The 27,367-nt window shown below is 41.1% G+C and overlaps 1 protein-coding gene across 6 annotated transcripts in view; it reads left to right on the forward strand.

The window, feature by feature from the left end:
* Window positions 1–27,367, forward strand: part of nrxn2b (neurexin 2b) — a 544,842-nt gene that overhangs the window by 279,045 nt on the left and 238,430 nt on the right. For all 6 annotated transcript variants that reach the window (XM_035149292.2, XM_035149298.2, XM_047338920.1 and 3 more), the window contains 2 exons: window positions 3,888–4,061; window positions 8,391–8,510. In XM_035149292.2, the coding sequence (XP_035005183.1) occupies window positions 3,888–4,061; window positions 8,391–8,510 (294 nt within the window). The remainder of the gene's footprint in view (window positions 1–3,887; window positions 4,062–8,390; window positions 8,511–27,367) is intronic.

Here is a 27,367-nt window from a genome sequence, read left to right on the forward strand (position 1 = left end):
ATCATAGCATTTCAACTCCTCCCATTGGCCCCCTGAGAGGTCATTATGGTAACCGTGGAGGTGGTGGTCTCTGGCGATGTCTGGGATGCTGTAATTGGTCCCGTCTGGTGGGTTTCTCTGAGCTCCTCAGCAGCACTGCTATTCATCACTGCTGGGGCAGCAGAGCCAGACCAGGACACTGTTTCTGGCTGGGAGTAAAATTGTTACTCATTGTTCTGACCTGCCCATTCTAGAGTAGTCCCAAAAACATGAGTCAGTGGTTTTCCTTAGACACCTAAGTGGGAAAACAAACATTAATTTCTGTGAAAAAAAACACTAGAAAAATATATATGAACAGGTTTTTGATGTGTCACTCAGCTGCATGAGTTTATATATGTCACACTACTGGGATAAGTTTTGAGAAGACATCGAGTTTCACACACGCTAACCAGGCTCCTAACAGCTTTTCAATGTCAGCAAGTGGAACTTCCTTAGTAAACACCTATTTGAAAACAAGGTGGAGGAGCCATAATGTGAGCCACAGAACAAACTGTTCGTGGGCCAAATGGACAAGGAAGTCAAAACTTTCCCCAGAGAAATCTGTAATTCAGATTTAAGTGTTCGACTCCAAACCGAACACAGTGACAGCCTGCTTCTCTGAGTGGGTGTGTGCAAGTGTGCTGCATATTTATTCATCTTCGGTTGTCTTAACGCCACTGAAAGAAAAACAAAACTTGCATAAGTTATTCCTTACAGTACATCTCTCCCGTCTACTCTGGTTATGCAGTCCGCTAGTGGAATCTCAAACATGCTGTGGACTTCTGCAGGAAATGCACTGTTTGCTCTTTTTAGATTAACTCCATACCAATAATTTCATATTTGCTAAATGGTTCTTAGAGCTGCGATTTCGGGGCATCACTCAGCCAGACAGATAATGAATTTGTCGTATTGATTATGATGCCCGGGAGCCCCGGATGGGAAATATGATGTGTCAAGTACTCATTAATTCCAGAGAGGAGTTGGCAAACATCATTGACTCATTCCATTACACAAAGTCCACATATAATTGACCTCGTGGCTCATTGCTTCTCGGAATGGTAAAGTTGAAAGTGCTAAAGTTTTCAGCTGTGAGGAAAAAAATTCTGACTAGAAAGGTTTTGTGATGGTTCTATACTTTACAGGATCTCGCCCATGTGTGAAAGGTTTTGCTGGATTTTCATTTTATGCCTACTTAAAGATAAAGTGTAAAGTAGGAGTTTTGTTGATGAGAAATGCCTGAAGCATTTCAAACTGTGTTTATTCATATGCACTTACATCAAAGGCCTCTTTGTGTTTTTCATAATTTCACTTGGCATTTTCTGCACAACTCCACAGAACAGAGGGCTGAGAAAGGAAGGGAGAAAGAGAGAGAAAATAATTGGGCTTAAAAGTGGATGGATATTTCCTTTTATGTTGTAATGTAAAGAGACCTTAATTGTGCTTGAGCGCCGAGATATTTCAAAACTCAGCCTTATCATCTCGCTGAGGATTCACAAAGTCTGCTTCACGAGAAACTGCTGTTGTGTACATTTTGTTCTTCTCCCAAAAGAGAAGAGTACAGTATGTAGACAGGATCATGACATGAATCATTGTAAGCATCAAATGCTATCTCCATTGCTTCAGGCTTATTGTTGTACAATCTATTTATGTCAACTGTAAGCTACGTCTTTGAATCATGCAATATACAGAACATGTTCGTGGCACCTTTGTCACGACAACCGTTTTGTCAGCGGATGTGTCTCACGAGCATAGCTCCCAACATGCATGCTGCTTGGCTTTAATGTCAATTCTGTGTCTCTCGGTACCTGAGACGTTTACTGCCTGTTACCTGCATCTGATGTTGCACAAAAGCCCAGTGCTTCAGCAACGCACCACATTTTTTTGGATCATATACCCCATTCTCCCACAAATGGATCAAAGGCCACCTCCGATCTTAATGACAGTAACTACAGGTGCTCAGATTGATCGGCCAATATTCACTCTAATTAGTTTGATCAGATTAGGCAAAACAAACAGCTGTCACTCATAAAGTGCAACGCTCAACAGAGATGAGAAGGAACTGAGATGGCTCACTTGTCATTTTTTTCAATAAATACTTTGGTATTCTAATGTAGGTAGTTATTTGGTGGAAATGGCTAATGAGTGAGGCATCTTACTTCTCTTCTAATCTCTGTTGAGAGTTGCACATGTGCAGTATCGATTAAACATGACTGGCTGCATAGTGGGCTTCGCCAATCTGGCAGTTTTACCAGGTGTCTGATCAACATTAGCTTCTCTGTGATGCAAATGACGTGTTTGTGCTCTTGTGTAAGCAGCAGATGTTTTCCTTCTGCAATATCACCAGATTCCCTTTAAAATTGCCCATTTTATAGAGATGAAACTTTATAAACTTTGTGAAACGTTGTCTACAACTCTTTGCAAACGTGGGTGATGTACTTGTTTATTTGCATATAGTGCGGGGGATTCTATCACGAGTTGGCTGTCGGATCGGGTTGTCTAACCTCCTCTATTGCGATCCATTATGTTTGTGACTCCCGGGTGAGAGCCTGTCACAGCCCGGCAGGACAGACGCGGCAGGGTGTGAACAGGGCGCACGTTTCTCCTTTCTCTGGCATTAATGCCAACTTTGTCATCTATCTGTCATATGAAAACATCAGATTTCCACACAGTCTGAGAAAGTTTAAGTGTGTGTCCTGCTCGTATAGTTCAGTTGTAAAGTCCCGTCACTCCTTTAGCTGCTGACAGCGCAGATCAGACATGGGACACAGACACGGACTGGTACAGGAGTTTAATGTGGAGTTTAATTGAAGAAAAAAAAGAAGGAACAACTTGACAGTAATAATGGACATTTACTGAGTAGGATTAAAACCTGTAGTTTTTATTTGCACATTGGTATCAGCCAATACTACTTCAAAAGATCTGTGATCGGCCCAAAAAATCCTGATTGCAACACCCTTAACAGTAACAGCAAGAAATGTTATAACGAGCAAGTGAATGACTAAACTGTGTGCTGTGTAGACTTCATTATTTCAGTATGATCTCAGCCTTGTTCCCTTCAGCTGTGGTCTTTTATGAACATGACAGTTCATGTTAATTAACTGACTGCACATCAATGTCTCATAATTAAATGGCAGATTAAGTTATCTCACAGTATATACCCACACCTTTAGTCTATACACAAAGAACATGTTTTATTGGAGTGTGGCATCATTGAACTGTAGTTGTATGAGACGTGTAAAGAACAAGAGTGTAAAGCTTTATTTGTACTTTCCCCCACAATCAAGGTGATTCTTGTTTTGACACTTGAGATCTCGATGGTGCATTAATTAGTAGCAATCCACTCATTTAACATCCATACAGTCAAAGCAAAGTGAAAGCACAGCTATTCCAACAATGCTAGACTTGCTAAATAGCTGCTTGCTGCCAGGCATAATTGTTGAGAGTGCATTAAGCTTTAAAAAAACACAAACAACCCAAGTGTCTCACCATGGGGCTCAGACACTGACGGGAGCAAAACACACATTCTACATAAAGATGGGCAGCAAGATCATGGGGCAGGATCCACTTTGCATCATACTAATGAAAAGTACAGTAATGAAGGCTTCACTGATAGCTGAAGACACCACACACCATTCAAACCTACGTCATGCTACCAAAAGGAATAAACTTGTTTTGTATGTACCTCAATCCCTAAATGGAACTACAGACACTAATGTCGATTTGTGTATATAAACGTTTGAGCTGATATCATACATTATAATGTTTACTGACCAAACAGGTTGTATCCTCTATATTGTATTTAATTTAAACTTTTAAAAATGTAAGATCTTTCAAGTTTTCACAAGTGATTCCCTTTGTGTATTTTGCAGGGGAGCTGTACATCGGTGGCGTGACAAAGAACATGTACAGCAATCTGCCCAAGCTCATTGCGTCCCGGGATGGGTACCAAGGTTGTCTGGCCTCCGTGGACCTGAATGGGAGACTCCCCGACCTGATCGCAGATGCCCTCCACAGGGTGGGTCAGGTGGAACGAGGCTGCGATGGTGAGTGGAGGAAGCAGCTGTCCATCACCCACAGGAACAGTTCATAAATTTAGCTCAAATAACTTCATGTAGTTTGCATAATACCCAATATGTGTTTTACTTAGTTGTAATACATGGTACTTTTTCAGCTATATTTCCCTAATTACCAATGGCATTCATCTCATGTTCAAAACAAACGATAAATCAACAATAAGCGCTCCTGTGAATCAACGGGGATCAAGTTGAATTGATTTCAAGTGTTTGTGTTATCTTCCAAGGTGTAATCCAGTGTTCCTGGGGGGGGGGATTGTGTTTTTGAAGACAACTTTATACTGATTTATCTCAGTTCAGAGAACATGACAAGTAATCATAAGGAAAACAAGTCAGGAGTGCAGCAGCAATCTGCCTCTTGTACGATTTAATTTCAATCTGTCGTGTAGAGATGGATATAAAAACCAGTAGTTATTGGTTTCCTAACTGTTTCACATACTCGTAATTTACTGTGCTAATTGTTAATTAAAAAGGTAAAAAGTGATTTTAGTCGACATATTTATACAGTACAATGACAATGTGTACATGCCACCTTTATTCTCTGCTTTAAACAGCTGCTCTGCCTTTTTCAGTTTTTATTTGTATCTATAAAGTGGATTTGTTTCCCTCTGTGGCCTGATTACACACAGCACTTCCACCTGCACTGAGCCTTCTGTGCAGAGACACCAGTACAGTAAGATGGTGCATTTTTCTGTAGCTGCCTGATATACACCAGTGACCAAGCCCAGACTTACAGCTCAGGGCAGTCTTTACAATCAAAGTCCCTGTCGTCTCTATATCCGCTCTATTGCTCCATAAAACCTGCATGAGTGTGGTATCTCCTTCCTCTAATATTATTGTCAGTGCGGCTAATCTCAGCGACACCCCCACTTTCATTGGCTTTGGCTTCATCAATCTTGCATTTGTTTTGTTTCTACGTCTGCTGCGCTCAGTTCACCGTCCTGTCTCCAGCTACATGGCTTCTGTGTTGAGTAGTTAATCCTGAGTATAGCAGCAAATTTTGGGTGTAGCATTTTCCCCTTCCATACACCCCCCCCACCCTTTCCCCCACCTCCGCCGCCACATCTCAATGGCATACTGAGCGTTGGAGAGCACATACTTGATTTCCCTGAGGACTGCACCGGCCGACTCGAATGCAGCACTGATCCAGTGCTTTCTTTTTCTTCTTCACTTGATCCTTAATGCTACTACTTCTGCCAGCCAGTCTTATTACCTGCCTACAGTTACACACTACAATTACTTGGCTCCAAAGACAGTTTAAAACTACATTAAGTTATCATATTGACTCCTGCAGGCACCTGAAATGGATGCGAACATTATTGTGCCACGGAGCTGAGCATGTGTAATTTAACAGTTATAGAAGCGGTGGACCTTTTTGACAAATAGTAGGACACCACAACCTGAGGCTGTTGCAAATGTATTCCCTTGTTGATATTGCAGGAATACATAAAAAACTGTTTGAATTTTTACTATAATCATATTCAGAATATTATTCTTCACTCTACACTAAAGATGCCAAACGTTGACATCACATAACAAAGTTAAAACTATAGCAATAGTGTTCTAGTTAATCTATCTCCATCAACTGCTAGTCAGACCTTTGGCTGTGCAGGAGTCCTACAGATGACTCTCTTAAAATGCAGTGTTATTCTGCGGATGGACCACTGCCAACATCCTTCCTGACTTGGCTCTGAGGTCACTGTTGCTTGAGGACTGGGAATACAGAGTGGTCAGAGGTGGCTGCTGGTCCAAGTCTCTGTAGACCTAAGGCCAGACCAAGGCCAGAACACTGAGCTTGTTCTTGTGCCTCTGTACTAGCTCAGCAGATGATAACGGCAAAGAACAAGATGTGGAAAAGGGAAGGAGACTGAGACCGAGAGAGTCGAAGGGAAGATACACAAACAGTGTTGCTGACTCACTTAAAGTACAGTATTTAAAGTATAAGAAGAGTTACCAAAAAGTTTTTGCTGTTCAACATTGAGAGCTAAAGTTGTCTATCACTGCCTACTTATAATCAATTTAGTTTCACTCCCAAACCAACTAACCAGGCTATTCACAGTGATTAAAAACTGGATTTAACAGTTTCACATTAAACATGTCTCCCTGATGAACACGGGACATCACTTTCTTTTTGTCTTCTAACCTAAGATTCAGACGTTTGATGACTAAAATCCTTAGTCTGGGTAAAGGTTATAGTAATAAGGTGATAAAAAGTGACTGTGACGTGACTTTGAAACGCTATAAAAACAGTTGACTGTGGAATCTTTAATGTGCAGCCATTCTGCAGACAGACGGCGCTGATGGAAATCTCACTGTGGCTTACAGACGTCTCAGTTGCAACACAGCTGTTAGTTGCAGACGCAGGTGACAGCAGCCAGGAAGTGGAGATTTGTGTCCACGCTGGTCTTTTACAGCGATGTCAGGCTAACCCCCTCCGTATATTGTCCAGTATTTTCCTGAACGTTTGGAGCTAAAGTGGCAGATGGAGTTTTATGCTCCAACAAACCTGACGCACCTACTAACAGGTTCTCAGGCAGCCATACAGAGTTAGTGTTTGGCCGATCAATAGTTGAAAGAAAGGCAGGGGAAGTGATTACATTACTTTATTAATTATTACAGTGTGCTTAATTAGCGCCTCAGGGGGGCCCTTTATTAGTGAGTAATAAATGGGGCAATAAGGTGGTTCAGACGTACTAACAGAACAAGCTGATGGAAACAGAATTCAATTTGGGTGAACATTTTGGACCAGAGTAAAGTGAGTAAAAGCTCTCATGGATTGTTTATTGTTTTGGGTTTTATTATTTTTTTTCTTTTGGGCTCTGGGGGGGGGTGGCATTTGTAATTGGGCCATTTGTTAAAAGCATAGTGAGATATCGGTTTATCTATGTGGAAACAAATGAGTCTGGCAATAAACCATGGCTCTTTGGAAATGTTTGTGTTTAATTGAGATTTTAATGAGAATCCCCACCACCACCAACAAGAGAGTTACCACACATGCTTATTTTTAGACACATTTCCTTGTCTCAGATTTGATCTGCATACTAATCTTTTATCTGCCATTCAACTTTTATATCTTATTTTCAAAACAGCTATTTCAAATTAGAGTTTTCTTGAAGGGAAGATTAACGATGATATAGTGTTAGCCTATAATAATACAGAGTCAGTTAGAGAAAACACTTGATCAATTATTTTCCGTATCATGTCAGCTCGTGTGATGACGCCTTTTGGGTCAATAGTATATACAATGTGGGGAGGTTTTCATGGCAGTCTGTCACACTACTTATCTGAATAAGTGGCTGGAATTCCACTGAGAAATTACAGCGGTGGAGTCTCTAATTGACAATTTAAATGTCTTCATCCATCCATGACCATGGGAGGGAACAACAGGCGAGAGCGCCCTCACGCCTTCCCCTGAACACACACACACACACACACACACACACACACACACACACACACACACACACACACACACACACACCACACAGATGCTGAACTGCAACTACCTCGAACAACATTAATTTCCAATGCAAATTTGCCCCATGTCCTCCGATTACACAGGGTTTCAACCTTGAATTAATGTCAGATTTAATCTGAATACATTTCTAAGCAACATTAATCAAATCATTTTCAGTCTATGGATGAGAAGCTACTGAGTTTAGTTCTCGTAACTGGATCTTTTCACACAAGTTTTAGAAATATGAGATATATTTTACGCTTTTCACACAAACAATGATTTGATAACGGTAGATAGAAAATGCAATGGATAACTCGTATGTTTAATACAAATAAACTAGTAACACAGTGACAGGGCCTTGATACTCTGCAGCTTATGTGGATCAGATGGGTAATTGGTAACTGTTCTTTATTTACACATCCAGCTAGCAACTAGCAGCATGACAAATCCATCAAAGTAGATTCCTAACTCCGAGGTTTAATATCAATGCCACTAATGCTCAATGGTTTGCATCACTTTGGTTGTTAGTTCTGTTTGGTTTGTACAGAGCTAATAGTGGCCTCCCTGTCACCTTTCACATGACGGGGGGCTTGAATGCAAATGTCATATGTTCCTAAACGGAGCCTTAAAAACCCTCCTCAGCTGCAACTACCCAGAGAAGTGGACAGCCAGCAGCACTGCCTGAGGGGTTTGTGTCTGGCTCAGCTGAAAATGCTTTAAATACTATGCCACACTCCTCATTACTTGGTTTCTGTGCACCATGCGTGGTCCCTAACTTGAATTCCATGTATGTTGTGGACTGTTAACTAAATCCGTAACTGTTGCTTTGGTCCTGCCCTCAGGACCCAGTACCACCTGTACGGAGGAGTCTTGCTACCATCAGGGGGTGTGTCTCCAGCAGTGGGAGGGCTTCACCTGCGACTGCACGATGACGTCCTATGGTGGCTCATTCTGCAATGACCGTAAGTGATATGTCTTTAATGTTTGGTTTAAGTGTGTATGGCTGGAGTGAGTGTTGCGGGTAGATATTTGCAGGCTCAGATGTATGCTGCTCCTGGTGCTTGTTTTCGTAAAGCTGCACAATACACTTTGCTCTTCTGCTGTTGAAGTGGCAGTGAGAGACTACATCTGAAAGTTCCCATTACTCAATTAATCAAAGTAATTGAAGTACACAGCACAATCTGTCCTCATTCATGTTGCTTGGGTAACCATCATTGGTGCGTCCAGTGCTCATTTGCATCTCTTTAGGTGATCATTTGTGTGGATCTTCAGGCTCTCAATTAGTGGAAATGGGATGCTCCACTCTTCTACAGCCTTAATCTTTCATTTAAGCTGATAAGACAGTTGTATCTATGCATGCATACATATATGGCCATGTGCAGCTTTAACAGCACTACAATTAGAGCCTCACAGATCATCTCTCACATCGCCTAAATACCAATAATTTGACAAACTTGACAACATATTATGACTAACTTGCTAACATGTTACATATCAGTATTGTAGGCTACATTGCACTCAACATGAACTCCTCTGTAATGGTCTATTTCTCGCACATTATACATAGTAACGCCTCAGATTGTACAACTCTGACTTTGCCATGAGATTGGTTCCTCAGCTGCGGAGGCGCTGCCGACACATGCTGGGATGAGAAATGGTGATTGAAATCCTAGAGGCCTCCTGCCATGTGGTCACCTGCTAGGCGGCTGGTGGCAAGGAAGAGCAGGGAGGTTTGGAGAAGGGGTGAAATACTTCTATTACAGTGATGTTGTTTATTTCAGGGGTTTTAAATGCTTCTTTTCCAGGCTGATGGTAAGTGCGTACATATGGCTTTGGTTTGAACCAGCTGCATTCAACAGACTTCATCTTTCACATGTTGATTACTGAATATTAGAAATGTGCTTATAAATAAAGAAAATATATTTACTCATTGACATTTAGCTTAAATATTAAATATGTTTTGGCAGTGGTGGAGTGATATGCCTTGTGTTGTTAGGTGTTCAGTGTACTGTCTCGTCTCATTAGCAATGTTCAAGTTTTAAAGATAACATGATTTGGTAAGATCAATTATATATTTGCAGTGCTTAAGATCTCCTTATGTAGCAGAGCTTAGCTTGGTAAGGTAGAGCATGTGTACAATTAGCATTCCGAACTCCTCACAGGCTTGATTTAGACAGGGGCAAAGGCAGGGTGACAGGCTAATAGACTTGTTTGCATAAGTCTTTGTTTGCTTATTAAGCGGTTTGTGCTGAGTTAAGCTCTATCACCGTCACGTTCTCCTCTCTTGTTTTTTTCTTAAGCACCCTATGTTTCATTTGTGAAGTTATGAAGTTTATCTGTGACTGTTGTGTGCTGATGCCGTTGTCACGTTGCTGCCATGTTAGCTATACAGAATATGACGGCATGACAGTCAGGGGCTGATTAGCAAGGTGTTCCTTTGGCTCTTGGAAGACTCCAGCAAGGAGGAGGCGATAATAACTGCTCTGTCGGCATGACAGCCTTGCTGAGATAAGCAGAGAGATCCCTCGCTCCTTGAGAGAGGAGTACAAACGATGAAGAGAGGAGAGGGGTGCTGATTCCTGCAGTGGGCTTTTGCCTATGGGGAGTGTTAGCGGTTTTGCCATGCTGGTTTCACAGATGACAGTTAAAAGTGTATGGCACCAGGGAGCATAGCAACATGGGCTCTGTGGAAAGACATAGGAGATGTGTGTGTGGCTTTTGAGTGTGTGTGTGTAGAGTGGAAGGAAGGACCTCAACAGCAGCCTGATCAAATGAATTGTATAACTGCATTTGAGAAAAAGAAACATTAAAGCAGTCTGCACTACAGGCAGCCTTGTTAAACCGTCAAGTCCAAATCATCTCAAACTAATGAATATGATTAAATATCAACACTGACTTATTATCCTCTTTGTTTCTGATCATGCAGTATGAGCAATATGTGAAATGGGCTGCAAGTTGAAGTCCACTCTTCCTTGCTCCTCTTGGTCTTCTTCATGTGCAATGTTTTCTTGATGAGGGGCTGCCACACTACAATATCACACATCTACAATGTCTGAGAGAACAGCCACCACCTCTTACTTATTGATGAATGAGGCCAATTTGAAAATAAGACTGGAAAGGCAAACCAAGTTTATTCATAACTTCAGTGATAATTTAACATGACTAGATAACTTTTAAACAGTTGGAAGAATAAATATAAACACCAATACATTTTTGCATACATTATGTATTTTATCCCAAAAGTGTTAGTGTGTCAGCCTCTGTCCCAGTGTGCATGCATTGCTAAAGCTGGTTTGTATTGTTGCATGTTCTTTCCTTCCTGACAGCAGCTGCACATCTTCTGGCTTTCCTTCCTGGCTTCATATCTGCCATCTTGCCATGTTGGAAGACTTTATTTCATCTCTTGACCTTGACAGCCGGCTCCGAGTTGAACTTTTGGCCCGTTCTCTTCCTCTTTCTTATCTTCCCGTTTCCTTGCTCTTCGCCGCACAGGCAACCTTCTATCCTTGAGCCTTTTAAATGAATCAACATTTGTCGCAAACTGTCAACCTTCAGAGAATTTCCCTTGAGCCTCATCTGAAAAGCAAGGTAGGACTTAATACACTGGGAAGCATTTTTAATTTATGAATTCATGAAATCGATGTGCCAGTTTGGCAGATATTGCATCATTTTTGTTTTCGCAATAGAAACAAAGGACGTGAAGTGTTTGATCACAGCCCGGTTCACAGGATTACACTTTCTTGCTCGCCGTAGCATTCCCCTGTTTTCTGTCATGTGCCCTTGATGTGTCTTCTACCTATGTGAAATGCAAAGTGTTGAAAGGATTTAATCCCTGTTTTTTGTGTAGTTTCTTTTCTGTAGCCACATAAACCATATAGCTTGTATCCTACTTGTCTATGCCTGCATGCATAATGAGAACGAGACTGGGATGAACAGGTCTATGGGTCGCATCTCTTTGTAGTGTCATATATAATATTTTATAAGGATATGTGTGTGTCACCAAAAAAAGAGGCAGAAATAAGGCCACTAAAATGAGTCATAGAGAAGTAAGCTGCCACGTGATCACACTCTTTGTCGCTCATTCAGCTTCCACACTTAAAACACTGAAAATATAGTGCATACATATAGATAGTGCACACAAGCACTTTTTATGTAACCAGCCAGGCACACATTTGTTGGCCACACGTACCTTTTCATGCTCTCTGACCTCAATTCCAAAGTTTATTTTTTTCAATTTTGCCATCAAAGAAAAATTATAAAACTTTTAGTGAGTGATCACCACTGAGTTAATAAGAGTTTAGTAGGTGTGTGTGTCCATGTGAAGACGACACTGCTCAAATAAAAATATATACCTGTGAAACTGACTGGTCTTAGACTTAGTGGTCCATAAAGTATCAATGAAGCACTCGGAGCCAAGTTTCACATGGTAAACATTGTTCGGTAGAGAAATGCCTAAGTCTAATTTCCTCAGTTTAAGCTCAGTCATTTGTTTCACTCCGGCTAGAAAGGTTGTCAAAGGTATTGACGCTGCAGTTGTTATTTATGAATCCTGATTCACGGTTGAACAGAGGCGATATTATACACAGATAAGCTTCTATTGTGCAGCATTTTTCCTCACCGACGTTTCATACCAGATAAACTGAAGTAATTTATCTCTATTGGATTTTTATTACCTGCTGGACATAAGCCAGTCATATTTGTCTCCTGAGATATGATGGAGGTTATGTCTCTGACTACATCTATAGAAGCACTTCAGCAAACCTGTACATTTAATCTTTATTTTTTAATCATATTTGTAAATAAAATAGCATCAAATTTGAAAAGGTTATTGAATCCTAGTGTTGCCTAATTGGAAAGGAGGATGAGTCATTAGCTCCATTAGTCCTCGTCTCAATGGAGTGTTAGTGTCACATTATTTTCTAAATGCTGTTACAGAGACTGCTCTTCTATGCCAAGAATAAAAGCTTTCCAATAATCAAACTCACTTAATCAAGTAATTATGCCCAGCTATGAATCCTTGAATTTCTGGAATGATCCTAAATCTAATAAAGGGACAGTGGCCAGAGGGACGGGCAGAGGACAAAGGAAGGTGACATGATGAGATGCTGGTCGTAAAGTTGGCTTACTTTAATGTCATCTGCTCTGGTTGACATAGTTGAAGAGGCTGAGGCCATATTCAGTAATTTGAAGATGTGGACTTCTCTCAGGCATTATTTAAAGCATGCTTCTATGTTTTTTTCTCCCCCCCTGTATCATCAAAAATTCAGATGTTTGTTGTAGATGTTTTCTTTCCTCCTTAATTCCCTGGTCAAGAAACTATTTTTGAGCGCTCGCTCTCAGCCCCGCCCTCATCGCAAAGCTGCACAGGACTGCAAACTTATTTTTGCATTGGCATTACTTATTGATGTGCATCCATCTGACACGCTAGATCGGAAAAGGCACTATTGAGAAAGCCAAGCTGTCTGTGTAGCATATAGTTTATATTGGATGTGATCACCATGGCCGAGGGTTAACGCTGTTGCCTTGCATGGATAAAGGGAAGAAGCTGCATACTGCTCACTATTTGTCAAGTTGTATATGTAGCAATGCTGGTGAGCTCGGAGCATTGTAACAGTTCATACTACGATGGTTTTTATATCAAGAATATTTCTGAGGCTCAAATCCAAGTGGAGAAGTTCCCATGTTTTTTAATAGTATAGCTTGCACATCTTCAGTTACCTCTTCTGTCGGTCACTTTGCACTGACAGGCTGATCGCATTACACTCGGATAAGTACAGTGTGTGTTTGTTAGGTGGGTGAGTGGGGGGACTAATATATGAGGCTCAGCTTGGAGGAGGGAACACGTACTACTGAAATTGTTTTTTTGTTGCATTCCTCTCTACATTAGTGTCTACAGACTTCACCTCAGCAGCCACATTCACCAGAGTACCCTCCAGCCATGTTTTCTATCAAATATACCTTTTCTAAAATGGCCTCTTCTCTTACATTCTCATTGACAGTAGAAACATGTGGTGCATTTGATGTAACATTGAAAAACACATCACATTCAGTTGGAATTGGAGGTGTTTGCACACAACTGTACCACTATGTCCATTCACACATGCATTTGTGAAACAACGAATACGAAAAAACAGTTTCATACCCCCCAATCGCATACACATACACAAGCAAGCATTTGTTATTCAGCAGCAGACTGCAGTGATTGACTGGTCTATTTGTCTCTGCGTAGCATATAAGTGGGCCACTTGGTATTCTGCCTTATTCATCTGGAACCAACTCAGACAGAGATGCTGTGTAAGGGGCCGCTGTACGAGGAATTTGTTTCTGTCCTGCTCTCATTCTCTGTGCATCGCGAGAGAGCGACCAAGAGAAAACAAGGCGGAGAGGGGATGGACAGGGTGGGAGGAGAAGGCTGTGCAATTCTTTGTTCAGCTGTATGCTTTCTCTGGGCGAGCACAAGACATGCATGTGTAGAATGAATCCAGCTGCCGTTGCATAGTGCTGTCAGGCATACTAATTGAGTGCAAAGTGCCAGAGTGTTTGCAGCACTGCTGATTTCAATCTACCTCCTCCCTGCAATCCCTCACCTGTTTCTCTTTTCTCCACCACTAGTACCGCGCTCTCAGCAAAGGAAGATGAATGTTTTCCCGAACAACAGCTTGTCATTGAAGCACATATGGTTACTGCATAATGTGTCCTTCAATGTCAGACCACTCCAATATGTGCATTCATAAATTACAAAAAATCACAACTACCTCCAAACACAAGATGTATTTCACTGTCCGATGCCAACAGTACACCAGTAATGGTTTTGGATTTGAGGAAAATGTAAATAATTATAACTATATAATATTACAATTATAAATGTCAAATATTTAGTTTTAGCTGACTAAAGGGTGAAAGCATCAGTTAGTCAAGAGTAACAGTTGGCCTTCCACTAAGTGTGTTGAAAATCCTACGATACCTTTAGTTCAGAACTGAAAAGGTGCAAATTTGTGTAAAGGTATACTGTGTGCCATTATGATACTACCAATGTGCATCTGTGAATGAAAGTACGCCTCTGCTTTCTAGTGTGAATGTACTGCAGCTCTTCCTTTAGTCCATTCCTTATGCCATTTGAGGGCCATTAGACTGAGCAATTTGACAACAACTCTAAAGGACTAAGTGCAGCTCACTAAGCTGCCCCTTACCTTTGGTAGCCTACTGTTAATGCTTGATAACCTTGATGAGTTTCAACAGGCACTGGTCACGACTAGCCCTTGTTGCCATCCCTCCCCAGCAAACTTTAATGAAACTTGATCACTGAAATGCATTCACTCTCATCCTCTCCAGCGACTCTTTAGGTGGTCATTTGCTTGCATCGCTTGAAATACAGCAGAAGAAAAATAGCAAATAAATGGCTCCTGTTCGCAAAATAGCAGAAAAGCCTCTCGGATCCTGACTTCACTGTTTGAGGGATGCACTTGGTTTAGCTTTATCATTGATTGCCAGGCCACTTGTTGTGATGAAGGTCACACTGATTACCACACAGACTCAGTGCTCAACACAGTTTAGATTAGGACAGACTAAAAGGGATTCTCATCACCAGCTGAAATCACTCAGTCCATCTCAGGAGGAATGAGTAAGCAGAGCCAGAAACCTCAGAGGACAGTAAAAGGAAAACTCTACCCTCGAACCCCCTGATCCAATAAAGGAAATCAACTGTTTTCACCCAAGATGCCCTCAGGGAGAGAGACAAGCATGGTCGAGCATAAAAGCCAATACATAGGAGGTGTCTGACCTGCTTTTTGGGCTCATATTTCCTCTTACTCTCATTCCCATTTCTGTTAAGTGTTATTCACTCCTCACCTCCTCTGCGGCGCACATCTTCTCTGTTTGCCAGCCGGTCCCAAAGAGCTGCTGTCCGGACCCAGCAATTAACCGCCACCTTATTAGGCCAGAAACACAGGGTGAATCCTGAATAATTACTCTGTCTGCTTTTTTAATGCTCATTAATACATACACACACACACACACACACATACTCACACAAGCACCCTGTCTACTTCTCAGCTGTTTACTGCTCTAGAAATGAGATGGAGTGAGACCGGTGGGGGTCGCGGCTATCTTCCCATTTGCAGGCGCTGTGAGTGAAAGCATGAGCAGAGAACTGAAAGGATGGATGGAAAGCGTTGGAATGGAGTGAGCGTGAGTGAGGAATGAAATAGTGTTTGGGCATGCAAAGGCAATTTTGGCTTCCTCTAAAGATGGCAGTGCTTAGCCCATTGGGCTTTAAAAGTCACCATGTCAATAGCTTGAAGGGGATTGGTTGAGGGTGGATGAACACATTCTGTGCCCTTTGATGCCCAGGGCGTTATGCTCAACATATTGCTTAGGTGGAAATTGTGCTTTAGCTATAGTCGTCAACTGACTGGAACACTTATAATTAAATGGAATTTTTAAGATCTGCAATACCTGTACGGTAGATAAGATAAGAATACCTCAGCAGCAAAACTAGCTATCTTTAACATTAAGTGCAGTTATTTGAACTCCTGTATTTCAAAAACCAAGAGAGTGAACGTCCTTTTCCTTCAGGATTCAGTTAATCGTCTGCTCCTCATCTATTTTCTCCAGAGCGTCTGTTTGTGAGCCTGGTAGATTTGGCAGGTAAGCTAGACTTGTGCCTGTCTCTTTGGGGAAAAAATTACCAAAAGCAGCTTTCTTTCGGTCTTGATGAATTGTGCTTTGTGTTGAACCGGTGGAGATTTTCAACTCCTTGGTTTTAATTACAGATCGGAGATTTTAAACAACAATGTGCAGTAAAAGACAAATAAAGGGGCCTTGTAATTGATTTGAGATCACTCCAGCCACTTGCAAACATTATCTAAAGCGTATAACTCTGGAATAAGACTATGGAAGAGGCATGGGGGATATTTCAGCATGTGTGTGTCTGGATTTAGAAAGAGAATCAAAATAAAAAATAAGGTAAAAACAAAGCAGGGAATCTATTATTTCCTGTTGGTGCTTTGTAAATAGCAGCGTCGCATATCTGACTAGTGTCAATATTTTGGACCTGATTGAATTCAGTGGTGCAAATACTCTCCCAAATGCCATACAAGTGCCAAACATGATGCGGCGAGTTGTTGTGTGTGTGTGTGTGTGTGTGTGTGTGTGTGTGTGAGTGTGAGTGAGAGCTTGGTTTTAGCATGACACAGATGACATTTACAGGCAGGTGCAAAGAGATATTTTGTCATTTATTTTTTGTTATCAATTTCAACCATTGTTCTAAGATGTTCTGACTGATGGGTAGTAGATATATACTTTTAATTCTACAAATATGTAGAATTGTCCATGTTTAACTTCACAAACATCTAAACTCTTATAGTGACAAGAACACAGTGTTATTATTACTACAATGGCTCAGTCATGCAGACAGGTTAGTGTGTACATGTCAAACACAGGAATAAATACTGCCCAATTTATTATTCATAACTTTTAAATAATTGCAACTTGTGTTGGATGGCACACGATGAATGACTGCATTTTGCACTCAACACCCTTGGCCTGTCCCTTTGTTTGTTGCCAGATTACTTATGTGAGCGGGAGAAAAAGCCCATCTTTAGGAAGGTGTCATCTCTGTTGAATGAATGAATGACAGCAGAAACAAATTTTATCATTGGCAGTGCTGACCTTAGTAGCCAGAACTTTAGGGAGAACTGCACTCCCGGATTACATTAAATATTGGTCCTGGACAAGTGTCCACACATTGGATGTGGTGAGAGGAAAAAACATTATGCCAGACAGTCAAATTCCCTCACTTTCTCTCCCCATCTCTCTCGCTCTTGTGCTTGAGCACCGTCCTCCAGACATACCCTTACAGAAACAGACACACACACACACACACACACACACACACACACACACACACACACACACACACACCCCTGCAAACAATCAAACTCTGCTGGGAATGTCAATTTTTCCATAGGGCATCATCCCGGACAGAGACCTTTAGTCGAGCTGACGTGGTAGATCATCAGGACCGACAGATACACAAACGCACACGCGCACAAACACACACCATGCTTGTATTTATTCCTTTAGGGGTTGAGCTGTCGATAAGTTGAGCCGACAGTCTCCTCTTCACCTTGTCGTCCTCCTCAGCCCTTCCTTTTCCTCAACTCCTCAACCTCCCTCCTTGAACAACACCAATAACTTTAATTTCCACCGCTACATCCTGTAGGTCGAGCGCAACCCATCTCACTGGCAACAGGACTTAAGCATTTAAAGTGTGATGGATTTAAACAATAGTACGATGATGATAATTGAATTGTGATCTGTCAAGTGTATTCAAACCAGACTTCCAGTTCTTCAAGTATTCATTCAGGAAAAAATGTGAGCAATGTTTTTATAAACATTTGTATCACTGATTGACAGTGGACAGTGGAGTCAGACATATGCCTTGTTTTATTCAATGTATTTTGCATTTATGGTAATTATATATCCAAATGAATGCAATAGCGATAATGACTACTAACATCCTCAACACTGTGCCATAACAAAAGTCAGATTAGATCAAAGATGTGGATAAAAGAATAGACTTTCTCCAACCTGATAACTCGGCAATGTTTTACAGAACCATTTCCTTTACATGCTTCATTATACACACCATCCCCACATTGTTAGAGATGATTATGATAATAAAGCATTTCAAATCAGCAATTATAAAGCTGAATAAAGGGTTGTGTTCAACATGTTTTGTGGATTTTGTAGGCAAGGAGTTGTGAACACAACCCGAGCACGAATTGGTTTGGGGAAACTTGCATAGATTCAAGTTGTTGCAGAAAGATGTAATCATCAGACACTGCATGTCCATGAACTCATGATATCCTTGAAAATAGTATCTCTATTTGCAGACTGTTAGCTAGAAGCTAAAAATGGGTTTTGGAAACACACCTCATCGGAAGCCAAGATTTAACACCTCAGATATTTTTTCCCTCTCCACAAAACCTCTTGAAAAGGGAAACAAATAATCAATGGCATGGATGTTTGCTGTTAAGGAGAAGAAGCAGAACTCTCCATGAACTGCAGTTAAGTTAAGCAGCTACGTGAGTTCACAGGGAAACCAGTTGGAAGATAATATGTTTCTATGCGTCTTAAACACATATTGTAGCAAATTCCCAGTTGTTGATGATTTTCTTTGTAATGACATTTTCTACATCCTGTCAAATGTCTTTATCATTTGGACACTAATGAAAATGGTCCATGTAGCTTTTGTAATTGCCTCGTCCAAGTGGTAATAATGTGTTCTAACATAGCAGAGCTCATGTCCATGTCTGTGGAAGTGGTCCCCTGTGAGATGATAAAGTGTGTGGAGCCTGAACGCTCTTATATTCATTTGAAACGGTGAGCATCAGCAGAGAGCAAAATGAATTCAACCCAAACCCCAGCAGTTATTTTTGTACGCTGTTGGATTGAAATGACCCTTGCATCTTCCTCTGTCCGTAGACCAGTAATGGAGTTCCACAAGCGGAAAGCTGGTGGCTATTCTACAGCGAGCCTGAATCAGGTGGCCAAAGTGGGTGATAAATCAGGAATATCCTTAACTCCCCTCCCCTAAAGATTTAATATACAATGAGGTGCATATCACTACATGGATTCAAGCTGTGACATTTTAATAGATGTTTTTCCCCTCTTGGTTATCCCATACTCCTTCTGTTAAAGCCCCTCATGGAATTGTATTACACCACAATATTATTCCGACATATCCAGAGAGAGAGGTCTTATTGATATTTACTCTCATGAGGACTACTTCTTATTTACTGCTGCAATAGGGCTGCATTGTAAAACCCTGCCCTCCTGTGTATGCCCTCCATTGTTTAATACCTTTTGACTCAATGGAGATACGTGGACGAGTTGAATGTGCTTGTTTATCCCTGTGTGTGTTTGATGCTGTTACTATTCTAGAATGCACTGCGTTGAGTCTCTTAACAGTATAGCTTTATTTCAATATCTCTGATTTCTTATCTCTGACGGATGACATTGGGATGGGCTGGGTACAGAGGAGAGCATCCGAGAGAAAGGGAGCATAAGACGATGTCGACAGAAGCAGCGGGAGAGCGATGGCGCGCTTTTCAAAGCTCCCCTTCCATAGCTGTCGAGGCAGAGGGAAAGTTGGAATGTATAATCAATCCAGCCTTCTCTTTTCCTCTTAAAACAACTCCCCTCACTATCTTCCGTCTTGTTTTTGAACTTCAGTTGCTTATAGACAGTGACTCTGACTTTGCCAGGCACCATTAATAACATTTGATTTGTATCTGATGTTTCCTTACAAACTCTAGATTTATAATTTAAACATTCAGCAGCCCACAGCTGCATCATATCAAACATGGATTGGTACCCTCCTATTCCCCTTACTGTTTCACACTTTGGTCATTAGTCCTTGGTTCTTAGTCTTCCTTCTGCAATAAGGGATACCATACAATTTATTTTCATTCTAGACCTTTGCCCAATTATCAGGAGCATCAATTTAAATTACATTTTTTTGATCTGAACAACAATAATCAAATTTGTATAATTTGTTCATATTGTCTAATGCAAAAGCAATACCCTTATTACAGAATGCAGATGAGAATTGTACCTACTTTCTGTTTGTGTTTGAATTATCTTTCTTTCTTTTTTTTGTTTATCTGTTTCCTGCTCATATTTTTGTCAGTTACATTTTCCACCAGGGAGGATGTTTTGTGGTTTTTGCGATCTGATTGGTTTGTTTTACCCACTCAGCACAGAATGCAAGGTCCCTTTGTTGGTACATCCATCTGTAGTCATGTTGTTTCTGGAACAGAACTATTTGGGGTTTGGGTTTTTTCAGTTATCTTTATCAGACAGTGAGGTGGTGCCTTTTGGATTTCTTGAAATTTATTTTTTCTTTATGTATTTCCATGGCAACAAGTACAACTTGGACAAACCTCTTAACTCAGAACAGCAGAGAGACACCACACAGCGCTCTGTTGCTTGACATTGATGCAAGTACAATTTTATATTTTCAATCCAATAATTTGTAGAGGATTTCCCTTTGTAATGCTTCAACCTATATCAGCAAATATTTATCATTTTTTCATTGCTATCTACAGATTGTCTTGTTTTCAGTTAAAAGAAACGTATAGATCAGTTACAACTTCAGGTAACTATGCAAGTCCCCCCCGCCCTCTCTCTCACATGTGTCTAAAGCATCTGAGGAGGACCAGGGATCGATTGAGGCCAGGCGGCATATGAGCATAACAAAGTAGATGAGTGTCCTTGAGCAGAGCAGAAACCACATTTATAATCCCAAGCGATGACAGCTACTTCTCTCTGAATGCAGCCATTCTGACTGTTGCTCAAAATGCATGTCAGTAAAATTGATAATACATGCGCTCGAGCAAATTTGTTATCCAGCACTCATCAGAGAATCAAGAAGGTTTTTAATCGTGTTTGGACTGCTGAGGAAGGTGCAGCCGGAGCGTCCGACCTGTCTCCATGAATCTTGTTGCCTAATACCTCTCTGTCTGGCAGATCACTGACTACAGATGTTTCTCTCTATTATTTTCCAAATGTGTCTTCTTGCCTGACTGGCTAAAAGTAAGCCAGAACCTCTTCCCTAGTCTCCACCCCTGTGCTTGACACTTTCTGCATTATTCATGGCAAGGCTGTTCTTTGTAAATAGAGTAGCTTAGGCCGCCCAGTCAGCTGGCGAGTATTGGAGGAAACCTTAGGCAGGCCTGACAAAATATTCCCACTGTAAGAGCTTTTAAAAGCAGAGGTGGGAGGGAAATGAGTGCAAAAATGACACCATGAAACAAAATGCAGCATCGACATTAAGGCAACACCCCCCGCACATACACAGCAGTAGCCTTAGTTAACCCTGGCTAAACAAACAAGACTGGAAAGCTAATCTGCCTCCTTCAAATGGTAGAAAATGTGCTTACAGCAGCAATGCTGTTGAATAATTTATTTACATTATGTTTGTCCATGTGTGTGGTGCTTTGTTGAAATAATTCCTCCCTTTCACTCAGGATTATCCATCGAACTTATCACTGTTTTAAAATGCAGGTGAATTGAAGAATATGCCTCAACATTGTTTTGTTTTGTTTTTTTCCCTCCTGTGAGTTGACGGGGTACGCATACATGATGGGACTTAATTTGAGGGTATTTATTACTGGGAATGTGCACTGGAGCCTGATATTAAAGAGGTCCAGGTGCTATATAATTTAAGACTGTATTATTGACCAGCTTTGATGAAATCGTTAAGCCCACTGTACTGCAGAAATCCAGAAAATAGGTTTCCTCTTTAATTATTGATACATAACGTTGCACATTTAATCTGTTGCACCCTGTGTGCAAGGGGGCAGGGAAATGCTTCTCCCATGAGTTGCAGCAGGCCCCGTACACACTTGGTATAAATATGCGTCTTTTGTGATCCGATCTTAAGTGGACAGCTCTTGGTACAGGTGTGAAGGCCCTCAAATTGGATAGTGATCAGATCACACCAGACCACATTCGGGGGGGGGTCTATATTTATATAGAGCTTTTCTAATCTTGATATACACTCAAAGTGCTTAACTGTACAGTTTATTCCCACTCACACACACATTCATATGTTTATTTGTTTGTATTGAGTGGAAGTTGAGATCCGATCTGAGACCTGATCCTGAGTTGACTCCACATTTTAATGCCAGGTGTGAACACATTTAGAGCTGTCCACTTGTGATTGAATCACAAAAGCCCCATGTTAATACCAGGTGTGTGCAGGCCCATAGACGCACACACCCACACACACCTTGTTGCTCTTAGTGACAGTGGTGCAGAGAACTACAGGTTCAAAAGTGTAAAAGACAGTGACGAAGATGTTAAGACACCTTTAGGTGATTATGAAAGATTCCTGTGTTGATGTGTTGTAAAAAGAAGCCGGTGATCTCCGGAGCGTAATTAACACACATTACAAGTTGCCTCGGCTGCCTGCACCATCCCTCTCTCCGGCTGCGTTGTGCATGTGTCAAAAGGAAAACTCAGGAGGTCATGTCTGAAAATGGCTTATATTATCGACATTAATGGATTGTCCATCTTGGTTGCCACGACTCTTGTCACATGCCTCCCTGTCCCCTCCCATTAGAGAGTTGGCCTCCAGAACTAGAAACCCATTGAGTGAGCATGTCCTTCACCTCCCTATTCAATGAGGGAACCGGCCGGACAATAGCTGACCACCTAGAGGGGAAATTAATTGAAAATCACAAGCAGTTGTGGGATTAACCTGAGGGCTGTTAAACTCTCATTGAAATGCAGTGGAAGAAGAGTGACAAGATTTATTTTCCCCCACTCTGCCTCTCTTCTCTTAAACCCCCTACCATTCTCACCCAAACCTCACCTGCACCACCTCCCTGGGTCCTACAGTTAAATTTAGCTGCCCTAATTCCTATCGTCACCTCTTTAGTCTCTGCCGATAGCTGTAGCTTTGTCTCCGTCAGCTCTCAACATTTTTTTTTTTTTTTTCGGCATTGGTGTAAATCTTGTAGCCTGTCCAGTGACTATATGTTGTTGTAAATTACTGTACATTAGGCTTTCCTGCTGCATGGCAACTTCTCACATTTAGTTTCTCTAGTATATCAGTGGATTGACAAGTACACACACACACACACACACACACACACACACACACACACACACACACACACATAAAATGGTCATTCTTCTGTGTATTCTTTATGGAAAATCATAAAATCTGGCTATTAATACAAAATAAATGTCCCTCACCTTTCCCGCAATGATTTTCCTTTCATTCCAATAAATGTTTTGCGGACTCCTGAATTAGCCCGTCTTCGCTGCTCACCACAGATGTAGCTTGCATGAGTAGTCTATATACAGGCATTAAGTGCGTTTCTATCTAAAAGCCTCTCCACTGTGTGCAAATGCGCACAAAAGCTCACATCCATACCCTCACTCTTACACACACACACGCACACACACACACACACAGTCTAATAAATATTGCCTCCCTATTTTGTGTCATTCCACTCTGTGAAGAGAGGCCCATATCGACAGGCAACACAGCTTTGCTTGATCAATAGTCTTTCTCCACCTCTCTCTTTTCTGTCTCGGTCTCTCGCTCCCCCACAACTCTCGCACAAATCGCAGCTCCCTGTTCTCCCTCTGATCCTCCAGCTGGATTACTTCTGATCTTGTGCATATATAGCCAGAAACCACACAAGCTCAATCTCATTTGGTTTCATTTTCAATCAACTGCTCAATATCACACATGTTGCGAGGTGGCGGGCGGGGGGGGGGGATTCTGCATTTGATTGTATATCACAGAAATTCTAAATAGCAAGGAACACAGTGGCTCAACCCTGATTTGCACAGGCAGGCAACGTCAGCAGAGATATAATGTGCGACTGGGAAAAGGCCGAAGGTTCACATGACACCATATAAATCGAGCTAGATTGAACACAGCAACAGTGCTCTGCAGCTTCTTCTCGTATAAATAGTGTATAAAACATGGAAACACACATAGTGTATACAGAGAGTAGAGGCTAAGTTCTCCTAATACATATTCAAAAAACATGCTTGGCATACCTCATTCATATTCCCCACTTTAGGAAATTTCAGTGGAATCCGTAATAGCTGATGAATTATTGTGTTTAGTCATCCACAGTGATAATGTCATTACCACTAATAAACCTGCTAAATTCCTCAACTTTATAAATGTTCTTCCAATCAGTGCTCAGAACTTTACCTGAGGAAAGCAGATTTATTATTTGGAGAGTTTGTGTTGTCCTTGTCTCTGAATCCCCACATTCATTGGGTTTTTATATTTAAAGGACTTTCAAATTTCAAGAGTTTTTACTGTCTTTCTAAAACATGAGACACATGAGAGGGAACAAAGCTACAGTAAGTATTGCGGTCCTGGTTTTATCAATAGAGTGACAATCAAATCCACAATAAATAAATAATGAAACACAGGTACATTAATCACAACAGAATTAGACACAATTTAATATCAAGGCCAACATCTGCAAAATGTTAGTGGCCTTATTTTGAATGTAGTACATGAAGAAAGGAAGGGTGAGAGAGGAAACTAGAGATGCAGGGATGCACAGAAAGAAGTACATGCCTGCAGCAACACCCCCCACCTCCCCAAGGGCCCAGCCACAGCTTTGTGTAAATACATGGCAGCAGTGCATAGCAGAGCAGAGTTTCTTTGCTCCGAAGCAAGAAATCTGGTCATTTTAGGAGCTAAAACAGCAGGAACGCCTTCTCCTCCCATTCTTTTTTTGTTCTGCCTTTTGAAGTCACTGCACATTGGGAGTTGTCTGGGCTGCTTTAAAATGTGTTAGTTGTGTGTTTCACAAGTTGGACTGCATTAGAATACGCTTAGAATTAAGATCCACTGGCTCAATGCAGAGTTATAACTTTGCCTGTTTTTTTTCGAGATAAAGTTGAATATGCAGTGTAGTGGATGAAATAAAGGAAAGTAAAAGAGGAAAATATTAAATGGAAAGATAAAGAAAAGTGTGATACTGTACAGTTTTAGTAAGTCATACGCCACCCACACTATCATTGGTGGCATTTGGGCCTGTCAAGGACTGAAAAGGGGGGGGAGAAATCCTAACTTTTGATGCCTGGCCTAGCTGCAGTGATAAAATATTGAAGCAGTTCTCAGTTCACAGTGCAGTCACCGCTCTTTAGATATTCTGCTTCAAGATAAAAGGCTGACCCCCCCCTACCGCTGCTGTACTTCACCTCAGCCCTTCTCATCATTTACTCTCCCTTTGTCTTACTCGCTCTCTCTGTCTCTTGCTCACCTCGTTTCACAGTTCTCGTCCTCGCTCACTTGTATTCCTCTGTTATCTGTGTATTTGTATGACAGTGATTTAAAGTATGGGTTTGAGTGACAAGCCATGATGGTGCCGCTCAAAATTAAGTGGGTGGTTTGTGTCACATTAGATGGGTTTAAAGCTCGTACGTGTGTTTATTTATGACACTGTTGCGTGCATCTTCGCTGACCTGAGCACATATGCGATTAGCTCTTAAACGTGTGGTTCACCCCAAACTATTTACAGACAAACGAAGCACAGTCAGAGAAGGTGGGTGAGTGCACAGTGTCTGTAATGTAGTGTTGTTGTCTCTCGATACAGTAAAACGCTGCACAGCTAACCATGTGTATAGCATAACAAGCTTTCCACACATACTTTTCCCACAACTACGAGATTTAATTGGGTGTTTTGGATCTAAACTGACCCTCAAATAGGATCTTGTCTCTGAAAGTGTGCTGGCAATTAAACATGTGCGCATCCTGTTTGACACCCTCCCAAATTAGTATTAACACAATATCCTGGGAAAGTACAGCTGTTCAGCACTTGTCACTTTTCTCTTGAAATAACCTGATCTGGAAACCTAATTATGTACAGATATTCAAGACACACATAACATGCTGATGGCAGCATGTTAGAAAGATGTGAACACAATGTGAATATGCCCATAAACTGTGAAGGGAGGAACAGGACTGTTAGGTAGAACTTCAACATTTGAGAATGAACAAAAGCTGACTGTTTCTTGGGTGCTTCATGGTAACGACTACTTTCTGCAAAAACCTGGTGTGAATTTGAAAAAAGTTGGCACCAGAATGGTTGGAACCAGTATTCTAAATTACTTTAATGTCTATGCCTACTTTCCCTCTATCTGACTCTTAATCTCTCCGTCTCACCCACCCTCTCTTCCACCCTCCTTCCATGTGGCAGTGATTCATCACAGCAGTGAAACTGTGAACACAGGGAGATAGACCAGTGAGGAGCGTATGGCAACTACAGCTGTCAAACCATTAAAAAAGACAAAGAGGGAGATAGAGGAGGGTGGGAGGCTTTTTTTCATTTTCAAGTATTGTTAAGTCTATGTGACACATTGAGTCAGATGGGTTGCATGGTGTTTTTGTTTTTTTCCCATGGTCAAAAGTAACACGCAACATACAGTCTACTGGATGTTTGATCCCAGTACACAGTGATGTGGTAGATTTTTAGATAGTTACTGAGAGGGACATGTATCTGTTAAAATAATATGCTTTCCAAATGCTCTTTTATAGGTGACAATGTAATTGGATTATCATTTCTAATACACCTCAGTTTGTCAAATCTGTCCTGCAATTTCATCATTCAACATTAGCTGTGTAGACACAACCATACCATCCATATTAGGTAATAAAGATTCATAATGAACATTAATGCGGTGGTGATATGCCATCTATCTATTTTATAAGGAAAATACAAACAAGGTTTCAGATTAAATTTCTGTGTTCAAAATGAATGTCCCATCATTATCACCTATCATTAAATGATTTGCTGCACTGATGCCTTCCATTCATCCCACATCAAATATCCTAGGCAATGAAATATGACAACTTTCTGTTGCTATTAGAAACAGGGTAACAGGAAGGTATCATACCTAGTGTTATCTTCAAGTTAAATAGTGTAATATAAATAGTTTTTTCCCAAGAAATTTTTCACATCTTTCTTTTAGAATTACTCACTACTGTGTTAAGAGGGTGTCTCACTGGATCAGATGTAGAAGAAAGCAGAAAATGCACAACTTAAAGTTTAGATAAAATGAAAAAAGGAAACATCTTCATCTATGTATTACTGGTCACATCCACTCTGTGCGTGTGTGTGTTCTGGGAGTCGGCTCTTTGACCAATCACAGCCACTTTTCACTTTGCATGTGTCAGTGTGGGAAGAGATAAGAATAGAGAGCAGGTGATTTTTGGTTTAAGATGCAGTCTGTATGCTCAGCTCTGAGAAATCATTCAGGCTTTGAA

The sequence above is a fragment of the Hippoglossus stenolepis genome, chromosome 23, assembly GCF_022539355.2.
Source record: "Hippoglossus stenolepis isolate QCI-W04-F060 chromosome 23, HSTE1.2, whole genome shotgun sequence".
Taxonomy (NCBI): domain Eukaryota; kingdom Metazoa; phylum Chordata; class Actinopteri; order Pleuronectiformes; family Pleuronectidae; genus Hippoglossus; species Hippoglossus stenolepis.